The sequence below is a fragment of the Ursus americanus genome, chromosome 18, assembly GCF_024610735.1.
Source record: "Ursus americanus isolate L20-20 chromosome 18, mUrsAme1.1.p, whole genome shotgun sequence".
NCBI lineage: Eukaryota > Metazoa > Chordata > Mammalia > Carnivora > Ursidae > Ursus > Ursus americanus.
The window spans coordinates 5,034,263-5,053,286 of record NC_142144.1 but is presented as its reverse complement, the minus strand read 5'-3'; the positions used below and the strand labels follow the sequence as shown (position 1 = coordinate 5,053,286).

Genomic DNA, 19,024 nt, shown 5'->3' with positions numbered 1-19,024 from the left:
GCCCTGGTGCTCCGTTAGAGTCCCTCCCCTGATGCAGTACCTGCCCAGTCCCCCCCCCCCCCCAGGCCACACTTGACCGGCGCACTCACAATGCCCTGGGAGTACTGGCAGAGCCTGGGAGTACTGTGGGCATCTTATCCTGGTGGCCACGTCGTCATTCTCTGGGGCCCACTGAGTGCCCACACTTCGGAGCAGACCTGGATGTCAGGCTGACCTGGGTTTGAGCTCAGGTGTTCCAATGCCCTGACTTGTTGGTAGTGACCTGGGCCAGTCTTGGAACCTCTTGGACTTAGTGTCTTGTCTGTAAAATGAGGTACATAGACCTTTTTCTCAGTGGTTTATCTATTTTATTTCTTGGTTCAAAGAACTATTTTTAATTCCATTTTATTCAAATGTATTCATTAAATTCATTAAATTACTTTTGGCTCTTTCTTCATTGATTGTTTCTATGTCCCTCTGCATTCAGTCACGTCTTATTTGTTTCTTTTTTTAGAGAGAGAGGAGGGTGGGGGCAGAGGGAAAGAGAATTCCAAGCAGGCTTCACCGCCAGCAGGGACAGTCCCTTGACCCTGAGGTCATGACCTGAACTGAAACCAAGAGTCGTATGCTTGACCGACTGTGACATCCAGGCACCCCCATTATGTCTTTTTTCCAACTTATAGAATTGGATGCTTAATTTCATTCTTTTCTGTTAGAAATTTAAGGTTTTTAGGTTAGTAAATGTCCTCTAAGTACAAGTTTGTCTTTGTTTTAAGAGTTTTGATGCGTACTGTTCTTTTCTCCATCTGTGCTTTTCTAGGTATTCTGCCATGATGGTTTTGAATTTCCCTTTGATTCAAATTTTTTTAAGAGAGTTGTAAGTTTTCCAGCCGACAGGGTTATTTTGTACTTCTGCTTTCGTTATGTCTTGGTTTATTGCACTTTGGGCGGAGATTTTTGCTTTTCAGAATTGGGGTTTTTCCTTAAAGTTTCCTGTGTAGTCACTTTTTTTGGGTAAAGACTTTATTTTTAAGTAATCTCTACTCCCAGTGCAGAGCCCGAACTCACAACCAGAGATCAGGAGTCACGTGCTCTGTTGACGGAGCCGTGCTCTGTTGACGGAGCCGCTGGGCGCCCGTGGGCATGTTTGCTGATGGACCTTAATTAGATCAGCTGTTACCGTCTCTGTTTTGAGTTCGCTTGATCCACTGAGGTATAGAGATTTTTTTCCCGTGTTTTCTTTTTTTTTCCACTTTGAGGTTACTTGGTGTGCAGTAGGGTTATGCCAGTCAGTGTTTTCATTATGGATTGACCCTGACTCTTATAAAGTGACTGTCTGTTCAGCTTCCTACTTTCTTATATATGCTTCTTTCGTTCCACATTAGATCTGTGAGTTTATTCATTCTTGTTGTTGAATAGTATTCCGTAATGGGGATGTAGTTCTGATTCGTTCTAGTGGTGATAGACTTTTAGCTTGTGTTAGTTTCCATTTTGAGCTGTTCCGGATAATGCTGCTGTTAACATTCGTACACATCTCCTGGGATGTGTACACGTGTACTTGTGCTGTTGGGTACATACCCTAGAACGGAATGGTTGGGTCGCAGGGTCAGCATATGGTCAGCTTTAGCAGACAGCTGCCACTTTTCCAGTGATTGTACCAGTTGGCACGGCCACTGGCAGTGGGCGAGAGTTGTCCTTGCCCCACATACTCACCAGCATTGGTGAGTATGGCCTTGTAAAGATGTTAGTTCTCCTGAATTTGAACTCTGTCTTCCGTGTGATTCCAGTCAGAATCCCAGCGGGCTTTTCTTTTCTTGTTATTTCATTTGGAAATTGACAAACTGATTCTGAAATTCATATAAAAATGCAAAGAGCCAAGAATAACCCAAGCATTCTTGAGGAAGAACAGAGCTGAAGCACTTGCCGTTCTAGATGTCCAGACTTTATAAAAGCTGTGGTCATGAAGGTGGCCCAGTGTCGTCAGAAGGATAGACAATAGGCTGATAGAACAGAACAGAGACTTTGCAACAGACCACAGAAGTAGTCAGTTTATGACATAGGGGCCATAAGACGAAGAGAAAAGGTGGCCTTTTCAGAAAAGGCACTGGGACAATGAGTCTTATGCCTCAAATCATGATTTACATAGATGATAGAGCTAACCATGAAAGATGAGGGAGTAAAGCTTCTAGAAGAAAACAGAGTATCTTTACGATCTGGGAGAAAACGAAATCCTTAAGTGGGACACAGAAAGCACTAGCAAAATAGGTAAATTGATAAATTGAATGACATTAAAACTTGTATCTTCTCCTTTTTACAGATGCGCCAATAAAATGCAACAAATGCTATTTTCTAACTGTCCTGGTACGTTAGATAATCTGAGTCTGTTTACCCCTGGAGCCCCGTCCCGCTCTCATGAGGACAGGTGCTCCCCTGCCTGATGTGCAGCGGCCATCTTGGGCTTCCTTTGGTTGGCATTTCTGGGGCTTTGTCCCTCTGTTGGATCCCTTGTTTCCTGGATCCCACGCGTGTTTCAGTTGGGTGATTGGAGCATCAAGTGACCGCAACTATCGTAAGCTGCCGTAAACAATGAGGAAGTTATTGCCCCAGGTGCGTGGAAGTCCAGAGGGGGGGGGTTTCCAGTTGGGTGGTCCGTGTGCCTTGCTGTCATGAAGGAACGAGGTGTCTCATTTGTCCTGGTGAGTCACGTAGCCTGGCTGAGCCGACAGACCGGACCGCCCGGGAACGGAGCTTGGTCCTCCCCCACCCCCCCCCCCGCCGGGGGTGGGGCAGCTGGGGAAGGAGGAGATCACTTCCTCCGGGAAGGAGGAAGGGAGAATTCGCTGCTGTGACGTTTGCTCTCTCGTTAGAGTGTGTTCCTCTTCAGCTTTCCCAGGAGGTGTAGGTTTTGAGCCCTAGTGTGAGTCTGAAAGTGTCTTTTTCTATCCCCACGCTTGACTTGGTCAGCTGAGTATTAGATTCTAGGTTGAAAATCATTTTCCAGGGAGGGGAATGATGTTGGTGGGAAGTGCAGAAGCGCCTCGTTGCTCTTAAGAGACTTCATTGCCATTTTGCTTGTTCCTCCCTGGGAATTTTTTTTTTCTTTTTTTTGGTGGGTGGTTGGGGCACTTTCATAAGCTTTTGGGTTCTTCTCTTTATCCCTAATATACTTTGACCTTTTTGTTTCCATTATTCTGAGCACTAGGTAGGCCCTTGCAATCCTGGGCACTCAACTCTGGGGATTTTTCATGTTTTTTTCATTTGTTAAATTATTTTCCCGTTTTCCTGGGAAACCCCATGTTTCCATCAGTCCTAGTTAAATTTGGACTCCTGGGTTCATCCTTTAATTTTGGGGTGGGGGGAAGACCAGCAGTCACCTTCTTGCTATTTTTTTCTGAGAGTTCCTTGACTTTATCTTTCATTTCTTCTGTTGAAATTTAAATTAAAAAAAACAAGTTTAGAATAGTTTAGATTTACAGAAGTTTTAGTTTCTGTATACCATACTGCTGGTTTCTCCCTGTTATAAAGTTCTAATGTTAGTATGGTACTTTGTCCTGACTAATTAACCAACACTGATACATTGTTGTTAATTGAACTCTATACTTTATTCAGGTTTTGTTAGTTTTTTACCTTATGTGTTTTTTTCTGTTCCAAGATCACACATTTAGTTGTCCTTATGCCTGGTTTCCTCCAGACCGAGTTATTGGATTTTCCTTGTTTCTGATGACCTTGACAGTTTTGAGGAGTACTGGCCCTGTATTTTCTAGAATGTCTCTCTGTTGAGATTTGTCTGATGATTAACGTAAGGTAATGGGGTTTGGCCTGTCATATATTTAATACTTATTGGGCTTTTTCTGATTGCCCCTTAAGAAAAAAAAAATCCCGTTCCTGTTACATGGATATAGTATCTTTTCGTTTTCTGAGAATACTATTTTTATGTTACTTTTTTTTTTTAAAGATTTTATTTATTTATTTGACAGAGAGACACCGAGAGCCAGAGAGGGAACACAAGCAGGGGGAGTGTGAGAGGGAGAAGCAGGCTTCCCTGGTGAGCAGGGAGCCCGATGCAGGGCTCAATCCCAGGACCCTGGGATCATGACCTGAGCCGAAGGCAGATGCCACCGACACCCCATTACTTTCTGTTTTTTAATCTTTGGTTCCTGGCGCTGTCCGTTTCTTCCAGGTTCTTTTGTTTGTCTGTGTATTTGGTATCTGCCTTTTCGCTGAGGCCTCTCCAGTGTCCGCCGTCTTGGGTGCACACAGCTGACTGGGTCCGGAGTGGGTGGGGCAGTGGGGGAGCTCTTCCCTGTAGGGGAGCTGGTGGGAGGCGTGGGCCTGCTTTCCTTGAGCCCCGGGTGTTTGTGTCTGTTGGTTTTCAAGAGAAGACGCCTTCGTCTTTGCCAGGGGCACGGAGAGAGGGACTGAACATGTTTGGAATATGTTTGTCCGCCGCTCCGCAGTGATGCTGACAGCAGAGGGGGCTGAGGCGCCCAGGATTTGCCACTCAGGTTTTCACCAAGCTTGGTTTTTGTTGTTTTGTTTTGTTTTTGTTGTTTTAAGTTCTTTTCCTTACCCATATCCTCTTTGATCTTGATTTTTCAAGTTTATACTTGTTTAATTTATCCAGAGGGGGCGAGGCTTTCAAGAAGCTCTCCCACCTTTAAATCCCCCCCCCCCCGTCCCCCGCCCCCAGGTGCCCACCACCTCTCGGGGCCTCCTGAGCTCTCTCTAGTGCCCAGCAGTCCTGTTTGTAGGATCCTGCACTCTGTGAGATCTGTTCCCACTCCTGTCTGTTCCTTGTCGGCCAAAATCGGCCCTGACCTTTGGGCGCCCTTTGTTGTTTATTTTCATTTTAGGGGATTTTGGAAGGGTGAGCTATAAATGCCTGTAGTCTTTTTTGCAGTATTTACCGGAACCTACCTTCCTGTATTCTAAATAGTGTCTCTTGAATCAAATGGGATTGAATTAAGGGGTATGTGTGCATATCCGGGTAGATATACAGGCATATTTATGTGCACGTGTTTGAATAGTAGGTGTGTGTATTTGTCAGTTACAGGGCTCTGCTGCTGTGCACCCACCCCCCCAATCCTCAGTGGTTGTCTTTCTGTGTCAAACATTGAGTGCTACTATTTGTTACAGTGGCTGCAGAGTGTTGCAGGGCCTGGGAGAAAGGTCAGGTTGGGATGTCTGGTTATTTGTCGCCACCTCCTTGCATATACAGGGAGTGAACTCTCTCCTCCCCCCCCCACTCTTGAGAAGGTGTGGAGCCGGAAGCTTCCAGGGCTGCAGAGGGAGGCTGGGCGCTGGGAGGAGTGTGGCAGGGAAGTCGTCTGGTGCCGCGAGTACTCAGCAAGGGCTGTTTGTATCACACCTTGTGACCGTCGTTTCTGGTCCTCCAGCAACCTGCCAGAGCTGACTTTCTGTCCCCGTGTGGAGAAGCACAAACAGAAGTGGCTGAGCTGGCCCTTGGACTCAGCGTGGTTCCTTCTGTGTGCGTAGAGAGCACAGTCTGCAGGAGCCCCTCCGTCGGTCTGGGGCAGCTGTGAGTTTATGCAGTTAGCGGTGGCCGCTGCTGGGCAGTTGTAGACCCAGTCTCTGTCCCTCCACCCTCCTGTGTGCTTAGAGCAGTGGATCTGTGAGGGCACAGGCTTTGGGTAGGGGGAAGGAATGGGCGAGAGACAGACACTTCCTGCCCATCCGTCCTCCCTCTTCCAGCCCAGCTTCTAGCCTCTACAGTGACGTCCTTCCTACGGGAAGGCTTTGGGTGTAAACAAAATCACTGCTGGGACTCTTCCCCGTGCCTGTGCTTGGCCTGTCAGCTGTCCTCTGGAAGCTTCCCTTAAAATCATTTTTATAATTTGCTTAACCAAATAGCAAATCGGTTTAGAATGTAGTTAACAGTGATTGATGACCTTCGTTGCCGAACTCGTTTGAACTGGGAAACAAAAGCAGAGTAGAACAGAGGAGCAGGAGGCAGGTGGCCCCGAGTGTAGGGACTTGTGCTGATGAAGGGGAGGCCAGCCCGTGGAGCAGGAGCTGGTTGACCGTGATAACTTTCTGTATTTTTAAAAGCTTCTATCAAGCATATATCCTTTTTGTTACTGAAGAATGTTACGGATAAACAAATGAGTGGGGCGAGGATGACCCGCTCCTTGAAGCATCTTTCGTAACGCGGGTGTGCGGTGGCGCCAGGTACGCAAGCTGCCGCCCTGAAGTGGGAACCCTTGACGCTGGGGCAGTTTCGTCTTGTTTAAGATGGAGCCGCAGTGGCGTGTTTATCTCAGGAGGGTTTCCTGCGAGTGAAAGTGTGTCTCTGTCTTGAGAATTTATAACAGGATCCACCAGCAGATCCTAACCATTTCTCTGGTTTCTCATGGTGGTTTTAGAGGCCTGCACTCTGCATCGGGGCCCTTCGGCTGTGATGCACCAGAGGGGGACAGGTCTGGAGGTCACAGCAGGAGCTGGACACACAGGTGGGAGCCCAGAGGTGGGGAGGAGGGAGGCTTCACCACTTGCACAGTCATCCGAGGAATGAATGCTGTGCGCCAGGCTGATGGTGGGGCCGGGTGGCCGAGAGATGAGCTGTGTGGAGCCAGTGTGACAGCTGCCCTTGGCCGAGAACCTTCTAAGGGCAGACAAGCACTGGGTCACGTGTGTTGTGTTCCTTCTCTCATTTATTCCTTACGTCAGACCTGGGAGGTGGGTAACAGTATTTTCATCTCTATTTAATCCACGAGGAAACAGGCTTAAAGTCACAGCCGGCGGGGTGGGGGGGGGGGGAGGCGAGATGCAAACTCGGTGCTTTGGAGAGCTGATGCTGGTGGGGGTGGGGATGAGACTGGGGGGCTGTTTGGGTCCAGTATGTTGGGCTGGAGGTTTGGGCTTGTCCATGGCACAGTGGGATCCCGATAAAGGTGTGATAGCAGGGGCTTCTGATCTGGTTGGGCCCTGGTGGAGGGGGGTGCAAGGGCCAGTCCAAAAGAGCTGTGTGTGGTCCAGGGAGTCAAGGATGGGGCTTACAAACCCAAGTGTGTAGAAGAGTGGACTGGGCGAGTGCTTTGGGCCCTGCAGCACATGCCTTGTTTCTTATTTTTCATTTCTGCCGCTTCCTGAACATGCTGTCTGGGGATGGTCGGGGCTCTTTTCTGGTGGTGGCTAACAAGCATGGGGACCAGAAACCCCGTTTTCATCTCGATGTTGTTGCCTTGCCTTTATTTTCAAGCGGCTTGCTCTTAGAGAGGTTCGTGCTGTAGTCTGCAGGCACCGCTCATGGCTTTCCAGCAGAAGCCTCGAGGCTGGGTGGCTGCTAGTGGAAGGACAGCATTGTGCCCCAAAGAGCCCAGGCCCCAGCTTTGCAGACGACCTGCCCCTCACAGCTGGGGGCCCCTCCCAGCCAGGGGCCCCTTCCAGCCAGGGGATGCAGAAGTCTGAGTCCCCGCTTCTCTGACTGCTGCCCTGTGGGGAGCCTCTGAAAGCTGGAGGTGTGCGGAATGTTTGGCCTGAGTTGCTGCTGAGGGAGGCAGCAGGAGTTCCCCTGCGAAACCCAGCTAGGATTCCCCACCCCCAGTCCCCCCACTTCTGTCCCCAGCTCCTGCTCCATCCTGACGTGTATGTGAAGCTCTTTTACCTGAATTCACCTTCCTGTAACACATTATTTTCCTTTAGACCAGGGGTCAGCAAACCGCAGCCCCAAAATGAAGTTTTATTGGAACACAGCTCGACCTTTTGTTTGTGTTGTCTGATTGCTTCTGAGCTGCAGTGGCAGACTTGGTCAGTTGAGTAGCTGAGGTGGGGTCTGCGGCCTGCAAAGCCACACACACTATCTGTCCTTTCACAGTAAACGTCGTGTTCTGGGAACAGGGATGGAGTCTCTGTCGACGCCGCATCCTAGGCACACACGTAACGGTCAGTAAGCGTTTGAGGATTTGAAGTCGGGGGTGTGATGCCCCCCTTAAGTCAAAGTTCTTTTTTGCCAGTCGTTGGCATGTTGGCAAAGGGTGGAATTATGTATTAATCTCATACCTGGATTTTGTGGCGATGGTTCTTCACGTTTGACTGAGACTTGACGAGTATGCTGACTAATGACCATGTCCTTTCTGGCCCCTCTGGTGGTTTTCTCAAGTGTTTGTCCAGCCTGCTCTCAGTCTTCCATTCCTGTTGGATCGTGCTTTTTTGTGTCACAGTGGGATCTTTCCGTTCCTTCTGTTGGGAGACAGACCGCCTTCGCCTCCCCCCACCCACCCGCGGGTTGGGGCGCCTGCTTGTGCCTCCCTGTCGTGGCACGTGCACTGAGCTCACTGTTCTAGCCGATCAGGAGTCTTCGCCCAGTCGTCGTGTGCGCGCAGGGAGAGCAGGGCCGGAGCTGGAGCACGCGGTAGGTCCTTCTTCAGTACTGGTGATGTCTCCAGGTCCTGAGGGTCGAAGTCTTGTAGTCTTGTGACCTTGGACAATTTACTTCTCTGTCCGGACTACACTTTAGTGTCCTCCGTAAAGCAGGCTGGTGGCAGTAGTACCTTCCAGAAGTGAGGGCACGTGGGTGCTCAGCAGGGTGCCTGGCTCTCAGGAGCCGATGTGTGGCTGCAGTGGGTCCCTGGTGATTTACAGGCCGGCCCGGATCACCTGGCCAGGTGGGCGTCTGGCACTGGCTCATAGCCAAGCAGAGTGAAATTAACCCTGTCCCCCGAAATGGCTTTTGATAAGACGGAGTGCAGGGAGTGCAGGGACGTTATCCCTCTGGCAGGCAGCTGACAGGCAGGCTGGGGAACCTGTGTGACAGGTGGGACTACTGTCTGCAGAGGCGGGGCTTGGGTATTAAGTTGCCTCTGTGGGTCAATCTTTCTGGTTGTTTTTGTTCCAGCAAATGCTGGGCCTCTCAGCACCACTTTAGCTGACTTGCAGAATATGCAGACCGGCATCTGCTTTTAAGTGTCCTTTTCTCCCTAACTCAGAGCTATCTTCCCGTGGATTTTAGGCCCCTTTTTCTTCTGCCTAATGGTGATATTTTCGTGTAGGCCAGCCCTTTTCAAAGTGCTCCAGGCCTGCTGTTATGCTTCCCTGGCGTGCCTCAGAGTGGCTGCTGTGGGAAAGAGCCGGGTTACCATGTAGGGGGTGGGGGGCAGGCAGGACCCCTCCTGGCGCGGCAGCCTGGGCTCGTATCTGTTATATATGTGATATTGAGGATCCAAATTAGATTTTATTTGGGAAAAAAAAATAATTCTGGTACCTACCAAAGGGAGAGAAAGCCGTGGCTACAAGCCAAGCTCAGTCTGTGCCCGTCTGCAAGGAGCTGGTGTGCCTCTGCCAGTTCTTGTCCCACAGATGCAGGCGTGAGTCAGGCTTGCGTGAACATGCCTCTGACCCACCGAGAAACGTGTTCTCTCGTCTTGTCCGGCTTCATGATTCACACCCGGATATTTGCCTGCACTTTTCTGCCATCTGATGAGACCAGTCGGACATCGTGTGTGTGTGTGTGTGTGTGTGTGTAGAAATTCAGCAGACACCTGTGAGCTGGTCAAACTCCTACTAACAGTGAGTGCTCCTGGCCTGATGTCTGTGACAACCAAGGGGCAAGCAGAGTAGCCAGATGGGGGTGGGGCTGGGCTAGGCCCCAAGTATGCTGCCGCTTTACTGGGGGTGCCTCCGACTGGGGAGACCCGAGTGATTACACGTGTCCAGTGAAATCTGGCTTCATGAGAGAAATTATGCTCTAAGGGGCACCTGGGTGGCTCAGTTGTTAAGCGTCTGCCTTCTGCTCAGGGCGTGATCCCAGCGTTCTGGGATCGAGCCCCACATCAGGCTCTTCTGCTGGGAGCCTGCTTCTTCCTCTTCCACTCCCCCTGCTTGTGTTCCCTCTCTCGCTGGCTGTCTCTATCTCTGTCAAATAAATAAATAAAATCTTTTTTTAAAAAAAAGAACTCTGCTTTAAGGCCAGTGTCTGTAATCTTATTTTGTGGAGGGCCGAGCAGTGAATAGTTTATGCTCCGTGGGCCCTCTAGGGTTCTGATGCATATTCTTCTTAGGGTGACAATCACTTGTGCACTCCCATCCTGCGGGGACCTTGGGGCTGGGAGAACCTCCCTCTCTGCGGTCTGATCGCCAAGCATGAAAATGAAACGGATGTGGCCCCTCCCCCACAGATGCTGTTTCCACAGCAACGGTGGCTCCACGCTTTGCCTGTTAGCATCCCAGCTTTAGGTAGGAATATAGAATCCAGTACCGGATGTGCGATAAGAGACGGCCACTTTGACAATAAGTCATTTGTAATTCTGTGGCTGTGGGGTATCGACACTGATGTGCTTGATTTTTAGAACTGGCTGGGACTTGGGAAATCTTGGCCCCTCAATTCTGTAAACAGGGAAACTGAGGGCAAGGGAGGCCACTAATGTGTCAACAGGTGCAAAACTTGGTGAAAAAGTAGGAGGAGGGGGCACTTCAAAAAAGTGCGTGTACAGGTTTAATGCAGGCGTTAATCCAGTGTGTGCCCTGCCCTGGCTTCCCCGAGGTGCGCTGGTTGCCAGGGGTGGGAAGCATTTCACCTGAACAAGCAACAGCCGTAGACCAACTAACAATCCTAGACACAATTCGGAGTTCCCAGGAGAATGGATCTTGTTTGCCTGGGATTTTTCTTCATTTTTTTTCAGGGGTGCCAGGACTGGAGGTGTGGTCAGGCTTCTGGTCCCCTAGTGCTTCCTAGGGGTGGGGGTGGGGACTGGTTAGTTCTTAGGAGGGTGTTGTCACCAGGAAGACCCAGGAGAGCTATCTGTGGTCACCGTCACCTCTGCCTACAGGCCCGGGCAGTGCAGAATCAAAGCTCTGTTTGTAGTAGTGAACCAACAGAATTTAAGAAGACTGTTTAGCACTGTCTGTGGAAACAGGTATTTTCTGGTCAAGTCTCAGAATTAAAAGACATTTGATGTGTGGAAGTCAAGCACGTTAGGATTTCATGTGGAAGTTGGATAGTCCAGAATGGCTGGTAAATAATTTTTCCTTCCCTCGCCTTTGTCATTTGGTTTTTAATTTAGGAAGGAACACTGTAGTTAGATGAATTTAAATTAACAATGCTAAGTCTGTAGTTCTGCGAGGTGTGTGGCCGGAAAGGAGGCACCACTGATTTTGTTCAGAAATGTTTGTAGGGTCACCGGTCAGTTGAGAGCTCTGGTGTCAGGGACAGCGGAGGGATAGCTGCGATGCACCATTTTTTCATCATTGTACTGAAGCAAAAAATTCTGGAACAGGTTTCTTATTAATTAGCCCTGTGATCATGGGTGGGTTGAGTCATCTCTTTGGACTGGACATACGGAGGGGTGGGTCCAACCTGGCCTCTGCTGCATCCCAGGGCCCAGCTCGGTGCCGGGCACATGGTAGTGCCTGATAAAAGCCTGTGGAATGAGGGGCGCTCAGTTGGTTAAGCATCTGCCTTCGGCTCAGGTTATGATCCCAGGGTCCTGGGATGGAGCCCCGCATCGGGCTCCCTACTCAGCAGGGAGCCTGCTTCTCCTTCTCCCGCTATCCCTGCTTTCTCTCTGTCAAATAAAGAAACAAAATCTTAAAAAAATAAAGCCTTTGAATGAATGAGTGTATTTTCTATTGTCATAACCAATTACCATAAATCCAGTGGCTTAAAACAATGCAAATGTAGGGGCACCTGGGTGGTTCAGTTGGTAAAGCACCTGCCTTTGGCTTAGGCCCCGCTCTCAGGGTCCTGGGATCCAGCCCCAAGTCGGGCTCCTTGCTCAGCAAGGAGCCTGCTTCTCCCTCTCCCTCTGCCAACCCTCCTCACGCTCACACGCACGTAAGTGTGTGTTCTCTCTCAGATAAAATCTTAAAAAAAAAACCCAAACAGTGCAGATGTATCGTCCTACAGTTTTAGAGGTCCGAAGTGTGAAGTGAGTCTTCCTGGGCTACATGCAGTCCCGGTGTAGGCGGGGCTGGCTCCTTCTGGAGGCTCCAGGGGGAGAATCCTGCAGCTCTTGCTGCAGCCCCTCCCATCCTCAGAGAGTGCCCCAGCCTTAGCTCCCGACGCCACAGCTTTCTGACTCTCCCCGCCCTCCTGCTCCCCCTTCTGGGGGCCTGCCCACGTAATCCAGGATCATCTCCCTATCTCGAGATCCTTCTGTTAATCACATCTCCAGAATCCGTTTTGCCGTAAGGTAAGGAAGTCGCAGTTTCTGGAAATTAGGGTGTGAACTTCTTGGTTATGCGGCCTGCTACACGAGTTTGTAAAGAGAGCCAAGTAGACAAGTCCGCAAGTGTCTGGATCATAGTCCGTGGAGTAATCTGCTCTGCCTGGGCCCTCCCCAGTTTTTGGGCCCACCCCTGCTCGAGCTGTAGGGCCTCTCCCCGGGCTGCCCAGCCATTGCCCGCCTGGAGGCCTTTGAAAGGGCTTGTTCAGGACTTGCGTCTAGACCCAGGGTGAGCAAACTTTGTCTGCTTGGGGCATTGCGGGCCACATAGGGTCTCACAAATTCTTTGTTTTTTAAAACAAATGTGAGAAATGATTTAAAAAAAATCATTCTTAGTTTGAGGGCTTATAAAAAACAGGCCATTGGCTAGGATGCTGACCAGTGTTTGCTACCCTCTGTTGTAGACTGTAAGCTCTGTGAGGCAGGGGCTCCTTTCCCCCATCACCTTGGTGACAATCTCAAGGGCTTCTGCTAATAGGTTGGGGGGGGGATGTTTCATGTTCCTCTCTGAATGCTCTTTTGATTTGATAGAAGTGTCTAAAAGTTAGATCTCATCCAATCCTAATGGAGAATTTCAAGTTGATTTACATTTGAGGTCCTGTTAAATACCAGTTATTCTGAAAATAAAACCCAGCTCCTGCCCTGAGGGGCTTACCGCCCAGTGTGGGGGAAGAATGCTGTTATTAGGTACACTGTTGGGCGGGGAGCAGAAACTCACTGGAGCCGGCTTCAGGGAGGGAGATTTAAAGATAAAGGAGTGTGTCATGGAATCCCAGGGCGCCAAAATCAGGATTCAGACACTTGGGGCGAGTTTCCATCCCTGGTCATTCTTCGGAGCTGGCCCGTGAGGCAGACGCTCTAGGGGAGGCTCTGGCCCTCGGCTTGGGAGCTGTGAGCCCTTGGAGCGTTTGTGGTTTGAGCCTTCATTGAGGCTGACCCTCCTACAGCTTTCATTCATTTTCAAGATTTATCAGATGAATGAAAGGAGGGACGTACCCAGTTTCGTATGAGAACCAGCTCGGTTCGCCTTCGGCCGGTGCCAGGCTCCGGGAGCCTGGGGGTATGTGATGTCACTGTCTGCCGTTACACTTTTTTTGGCCTCAGGCTGTAATTGATCTTTGCTCCCTGTGCTTTATATGAAGTCTTGGATCATAATAAAAGTCCTCCCTGGGGGTGTGCGATGCTTTGCCAGCACTGAGGGTGTTCCTTCCGGCGTGCGTGGCTTCAGAATAGGGTACAGCGAACCTCCCTGCGGCTGTGGCCACCAGGTGCCTTTTATTATCAGCGGATGTGTTTGCAGTTGCCTCTGCCGTACCTGTTAGCAGTATGTCTGGGTGCGTGCTTTAGCTTTCTTCCCCGTACATGAATTCCAGTGGGAGGTAATGGTCGCTTTTACAAGTTTATTTTTCGTGATCAAGTTTAGAAACTATAGCCAAGAACCTCTTGAGTAGAGGCTCAAAGACATGGAAGCTCTCAGTCCCCGGGTGAGTTCCCTACCATGTCAGTATTTGAGTGAATGAGTAACATGCTAGTAGACTTGGAGAAGCCCAGAGGAAATTGGGAAGTGGCAGGGAGGAGGAGCTGCCTTCTTGGTCATGTAAAGATTGTCTAAGTGGAGGGGGCAGTGGAGCCGGTACAGGCCTCCCCCGCGTGGTCTCTCCCTGGGGGTGCTGCTGCTCCTTCTGCGTCTTCACCCCCAGAGAGCCCTGCTTGTGTTGCCCGAGCAGAGGGTTTTTCTCTGGATGCTGGTTCTTTGGTTGGAGATGGGCTCACACCCGGCTGTTCTGAAGACTTCCTGATTTTGGTTGCTTCCCTTTGATTTGGTTTTGCTCATCCTTGAAGTGAACAGTCTTCCGTAAGCAGGCTGTGAACCTCCCCTATACTCTGCCTGAGCTCTGAGGTTACGCGGGTGTGCCGGTGACGGGCATGTATGTTTCCGTCTCGAAGAGCTGTCCCTGCCTTGGCGAGTGGACTCGTGTGGACAGGTTTGTGTTTCAGTGTCGCTGGTGAGCAGTAGACTCTGGTCTGGTCGGTTCAGACGGAATGGGCCTTCTCACCCTGAAGTGGGGGAGGTACTGACAACAAAATGCTCTTTAAATGTGAGCAAAGCTGCCTGTGTGTGGTAAGGGCGTTTTTCTAGGGACAGAATCCAAGGCTTTCTTCAGGTCTTCAAGGAGATCCGTGATCCCTGAAGAATTCAGTCCCCTGAGGGATTCGGGTGGATTAACGCTCTTTTTTTTTTTTTAACATTTCAAAGGCAGATCGGGAGCGGTGCCGAGAAAAATTTCCTTACTAGATGACATTTCATCGCAATGTCCGATCGTTTGGGGCAAATAACCAAGGGCAAGGATGGGAAAAGCAAGTACTCGACTCTCAGCCTGTTTGATAAGTATAAAGGAAAATCAGTAGACGCGGTCAGATCCTCAGGTAAGAACCCGGGTGAGGCCAGTTCTCTGTGCTTTCCCTTAGGTGAGAAACCCCAGGTCAGGAGTTGGTAAAGACCCGGAGTCCCCGCCTGGTCACACTGCCTTCTGGGCGTGGAGTGGTCCCCTGGCAGATCTGGGGACACAGAATCGCCCCTCTGCTCCTGTTTGGTGTCTGGTTTCAGAGCCTGGATATCCTGACTCTGCCTCCATGGGATTGTGTCCTCCTCTGTCTTATCTCCTGGAAGCGGGGATCGGTTCCCCCCATGGGTAGACTAGAATTTCATTTGCATTAGTTACCATTTCAGGCTTCGTGGTTCTGACATTCTGGAACTTGGTGGGAAGACACTGTCCACACCCTGGGAGGATTTGGGGAATGTGGAGGACCCTCCTCAGGTCCGGCCTGGGGTAGGCGGAGGCTCTCCCTTGTGTCCTGAGGCCGGAGCCGCCTCGGCTTGCGGAGAGGCGGTTACCGTGGGGGGCGGAGGTTTCTGGGCCTGGCTCCCTGCCCATGGCATAAACTCCCTGCACCTGCCCGCTAGTAAAATGGAAGCCCCGGCGCAGACGTCAGCCGCTGCCGTGGCTCCGAGGCAGCGGCGGAGGGCTTTACAAGCGGCCGCAGCAGCTTCCCGACTGCTTGGTGTGTTTGCGCGCAGGCTGCCGATCGCGTCTGTTTGCCTGTCATCATCGCTTAGAACTTGAAAGAGCAGTTGAGTGACCGGCCTCTTGGCTCCTGAGACGTGTTTGTGTCCACCCCCCCCCCCCCGCAGTTATTCCTAGACATGGCTTACAGAGTCTCGGGAAAGTTGCCACAGCCCGGCGCATGCCACCACCGGCGAACCTGCCAAGCTTGAAGTCTGAGAACAGAGGAAACGACCCCAACATCGCTATAGTTCCCAAGGACGGAACGGGATGGGCAAACAAGCAGGATCAGCAAGACCCAAAGAGGTGAGAGCAGGGTGGGGGGGGGGCAGGTGTGGGCAGGAAGCCCGAGCCTCACGGAGCGCCGTGGCCCCCTTTCCTTCCATAGAAGGCGGCGGCAGAGCTGGAGAAGTGGGGCGATCCCGGAGGAGGCTTCTGGCCCCGACTCCTGCTGCTTGGTGGTTTCTCGCTCCCTGCCTTCGTTTTTCCTAGCTTCTGGAGCTGATGCAGCAGGGCTTCTGTGGGCTGCCTCGTCCCCGGTGACCAGTGTCCCCTGTGCCTTGTTAGGAAGGGCCTCATCACCCCAGAGGCGCTTATGCAATGCCTCGGTGCCGGTTCCTGAGCCAGTAAGGGCCGCTGTGGACAGGGCAGGTGCTCGAACGCTCCATTCTGGTGGTAGTCCTTTTGTGCTGGTTCTGAGGTGAGGAGGAGGCCGTCTTCCCAGCTTCAGGGCCAGCAGCTTGCCACAAAGACTGCTGCAGTTAGTTGCTCCAAACAGACCCAGTTATGAAGGAGAACAATCCAGAATCCTCATTATTCAGGGTTGGTATGCAGCCTCCCTGTAGGCCCACACCACTGCCAGCACAGCACTTACAGGAGCCTTAGGAGGCCCAGGGCCTGGCACAAAAACCTTCATTAGGGCAACAGAGCAACTGTTGTGGCTGCCGTTGCGCGGTGGGGCGGGTTCCAACTCTGCCCCAGGCACGTAACCTGGGCCCTTCCCTCCCACCCGAGCCTGTGTTCCTCTCCTTCCACTGCGAGTCTCCTCTGCTGGGCGCTAGCCAGCCATCGGGGTGGCCAGGAGAGGGGATTTGGGATTTGTACTGGGAGGGGACCAGAGAGGGACAGGACCTTGCTAAGGCTGTGGGTGGCAGGACCTGCTGCTAGGGTTTGCCAGCCAGGGAGTGAGAACAGCACAGTCTGGTCTCATGCGTCTTCCTGCCCTCGATCTCTTCTCGGGATCCAGAGAGTAAAAGTGACCTAGAGTGCAGCCTGCCAACCCGTGTCCTTTTCTCTCACTGGAAATGGCCATGGCAGCTATTCTGTAGAGAGCGGGAGCGTGTGTGTGAGCGCGGGGGTGGGGGGGGGGAGGAGAGGCAGAGGGAGAGAGAGACTCTTAAGCAGGCTCCATGCTCAGCGCAGAGCCAGACGCAGGGCTCGATCTCACGACCTTGAGATCCAAGAGTTGGATGCTTAACCGGCTGAGCGGCCCGGCCGTGGCGGCTTCTGTATAACTTTCCTGCAGTTACTTCAGACAGGATGTAGAGTGAGCGCATAATGCAGTCAGATGAGCATAAGGGAGTCATAACCAAAATAGAGTCTGAAAAGCTGTTCTTAAAAATTTCCTAACAGTTTGTTTCTACAGGGTCATGCAGGTTGATGGTAAGGCTTGACTTTGAGGATCAGCCAGGCTACTTCCTACTAGTTTTCTGGAACCCGGAGAACTGTTCGATTTGTGAGCTCCTGGGAAGTAGCTGTAATACCTGGGTGGTTGTAGGAAGTAGACGAGCTGACACCGGTCAGGTGCCGTTGTCGTCATTCTGCTCAGACGGTAGATGCTACAGACTCAGTAATGACGCGGATGTGTTGTGCATTTATTTCACCGCAAGCGTTGAAATGCCTCTGCCACCAGAAGTTCCAGAGAGAGAGGACAAGTCCTCCCTCCCTCCTTATGTGGGGTCCTGCTGTCATTGGCCCAGAAAGGGCCAGGGGATCTGAATGAGACCGGTTGTGCTGAAGCAGTCAGCCAGGGGAAGGTCGAGACGGAGCACCGGATGAGGCAGCGGACCCCAGATGCTGGTCCTCTGTTCCACCGGGCCACGTCCTTCCTTGGGGTATCAGGGAGGTGACGGGGTGAGGGCCACCACTGCTGGGACTCCATGCTTAAGTTTGGAGAACACAAAAATGTCACTGTCTAGAAGCTTCTAGAAGCTTCTGTTGTAGGTAGAAGGTGAAGTGAGAGGAGATCAGTGGCCTTCATTTTGTAGTAAGGCTGCACGCTGGGTTCCTTGGGTCATGTCAACCCTGGAAGCACGCGCGTGTGTGTGCGTGTGTGTGTGTGTGTGTAGCGTTTGGCTTCAGCTTACTGGTGAGCCCCTGGCATTGGGGGAGACTGGCCGAGCAGACTGCTCCCCTCCTTGGGTCTTGTTGGACGGAATAAGTGACCGGAAGGCTCTGCCGAGCAGATGTCTTCCTCACAGCCTCTTGTTGCTCGTGGAGTGCGGATCAGCTGACAGGGTCGTCTTTGGAGGGCACTTGGGCCATACCTTGTAAACTTCAAAACCAGCAGCTCCACGTCTAAGAACTTAGATTACTGAATAACACGAAAGTGCACAAAGACATGTATAAAAAAGTGCTCATTGCAGTTTTGCCAATAATGGGAGAAACAATTGAGGATTGGGACCCATCCAGTTGTACGGTGTCTCTAAAACAAAGAGGTAGATCCGTGTGCTGTCCCAAAAGCACGTTAGATACGTTAAGTACAAAACAAGTTACGAATTATATGTGTGGTGTTATCCCACTCATGTTAAAAAAATACTATGTTAACATATATAGCAAAATCTGCTTGGCGTTTCTCTCTGGAGGACGAGATCGTGACAAATTCTGTGTTATATATATTTATAAATTTATTTTTACTCTGGGCACATATTTCTTTTATAAGCCAAGAGAAAAATCACATCTCGAAGCCATCAGCCCCCTGCACTGCCGCAAGCTCTTGGTCAGGAGTCCGGGGCTCCGAGCCCCTTCCCAGTGCTGACTCAGTTTCCCTGTTGGCAGCTCCTCCAGCACTTGCTTACGGTGAGCTGCCAGGTTGTGCAGGAGCAGCTCTGTCGGGGGCCAAGGACTGTCCTGCCCAGCAGACGGCAGCGGGTAGGCCTCGGAGGGGGCCTAGCTTCTTGTGGGCTCTGCGCCGTGAGAGTCTGCCGGGGGGCTGATGTGCTGCCGCCGAGGCTCCAGGAGGCACGGAGGGGCGCACGCACATCCACGCCTGTCTGACCCCCGTGCCCCCTGCCTTGTCCAGTTCCAGTGCGACGGGCTCTCCGCCGCCGGAGTCGCTGCCGCAGCCGGGTTTGCAGAGGCCTGTCTCCAGCTTACAGAAGCCGACACAGTCGAGCAGCCAGGAGGTAGGTGCTGCGTGACCCGCTCCCAGAGGCAAGCCTGGCGGGGGGGCCGTGGGGCGGGAGCATGGACACTGTCATGGTTCCCGTGAGGGACTTGGATCTGCAGATTTGGAGAAAGACCCCAGACCTTGAATAGAGTACGGACACCTGATTTGCTTCCTGGTGATTTACCTTGAAGCGAGGTCACTGGGGTGAGCTACAGGCCAGATCAGGGTCCCCCGGTTGTGCTCCATAGGGACCGGTTAGGTCACAGGAAGGTTCGGGGGTCAGGTGAGTTGAAAAACAAAATTAAGTTCCTTAACTGTCAGACCTCTCGTCAGTGTCTCTAGTGTGCCCGTGTGTGCTGTGACTCTGGAAGACGTAGTGGACGGCATTCCCTGAGCCCATCTGTTCTAGGAAA

General features: G+C 51.5%; 1 protein-coding gene across 9 annotated transcripts in view; it reads left to right on the top strand.

Moving 5' to 3' along the window:
• PRRC2B (proline rich coiled-coil 2B) overlaps positions 1 to 19,024 on the top strand; it is an 87,781-nt gene that overhangs the window by 12,979 nt on the left and 55,778 nt on the right. For all 9 annotated transcript variants that reach the window (XM_045771272.2, XM_087869244.1, XM_045771275.2 and 6 more), the window contains exons 2-4: positions 14,416 to 14,585; positions 15,352 to 15,529; positions 18,525 to 18,627. In XM_045771272.2, the coding sequence (XP_045627228.2) occupies positions 14,471 to 14,585; positions 15,352 to 15,529; positions 18,525 to 18,627 (396 nt within the window). In that variant the 5' untranslated portion in view covers positions 14,416 to 14,470. The remainder of the gene's footprint in view (positions 1 to 14,415; positions 14,586 to 15,351; positions 15,530 to 18,524; positions 18,628 to 19,024) is intronic.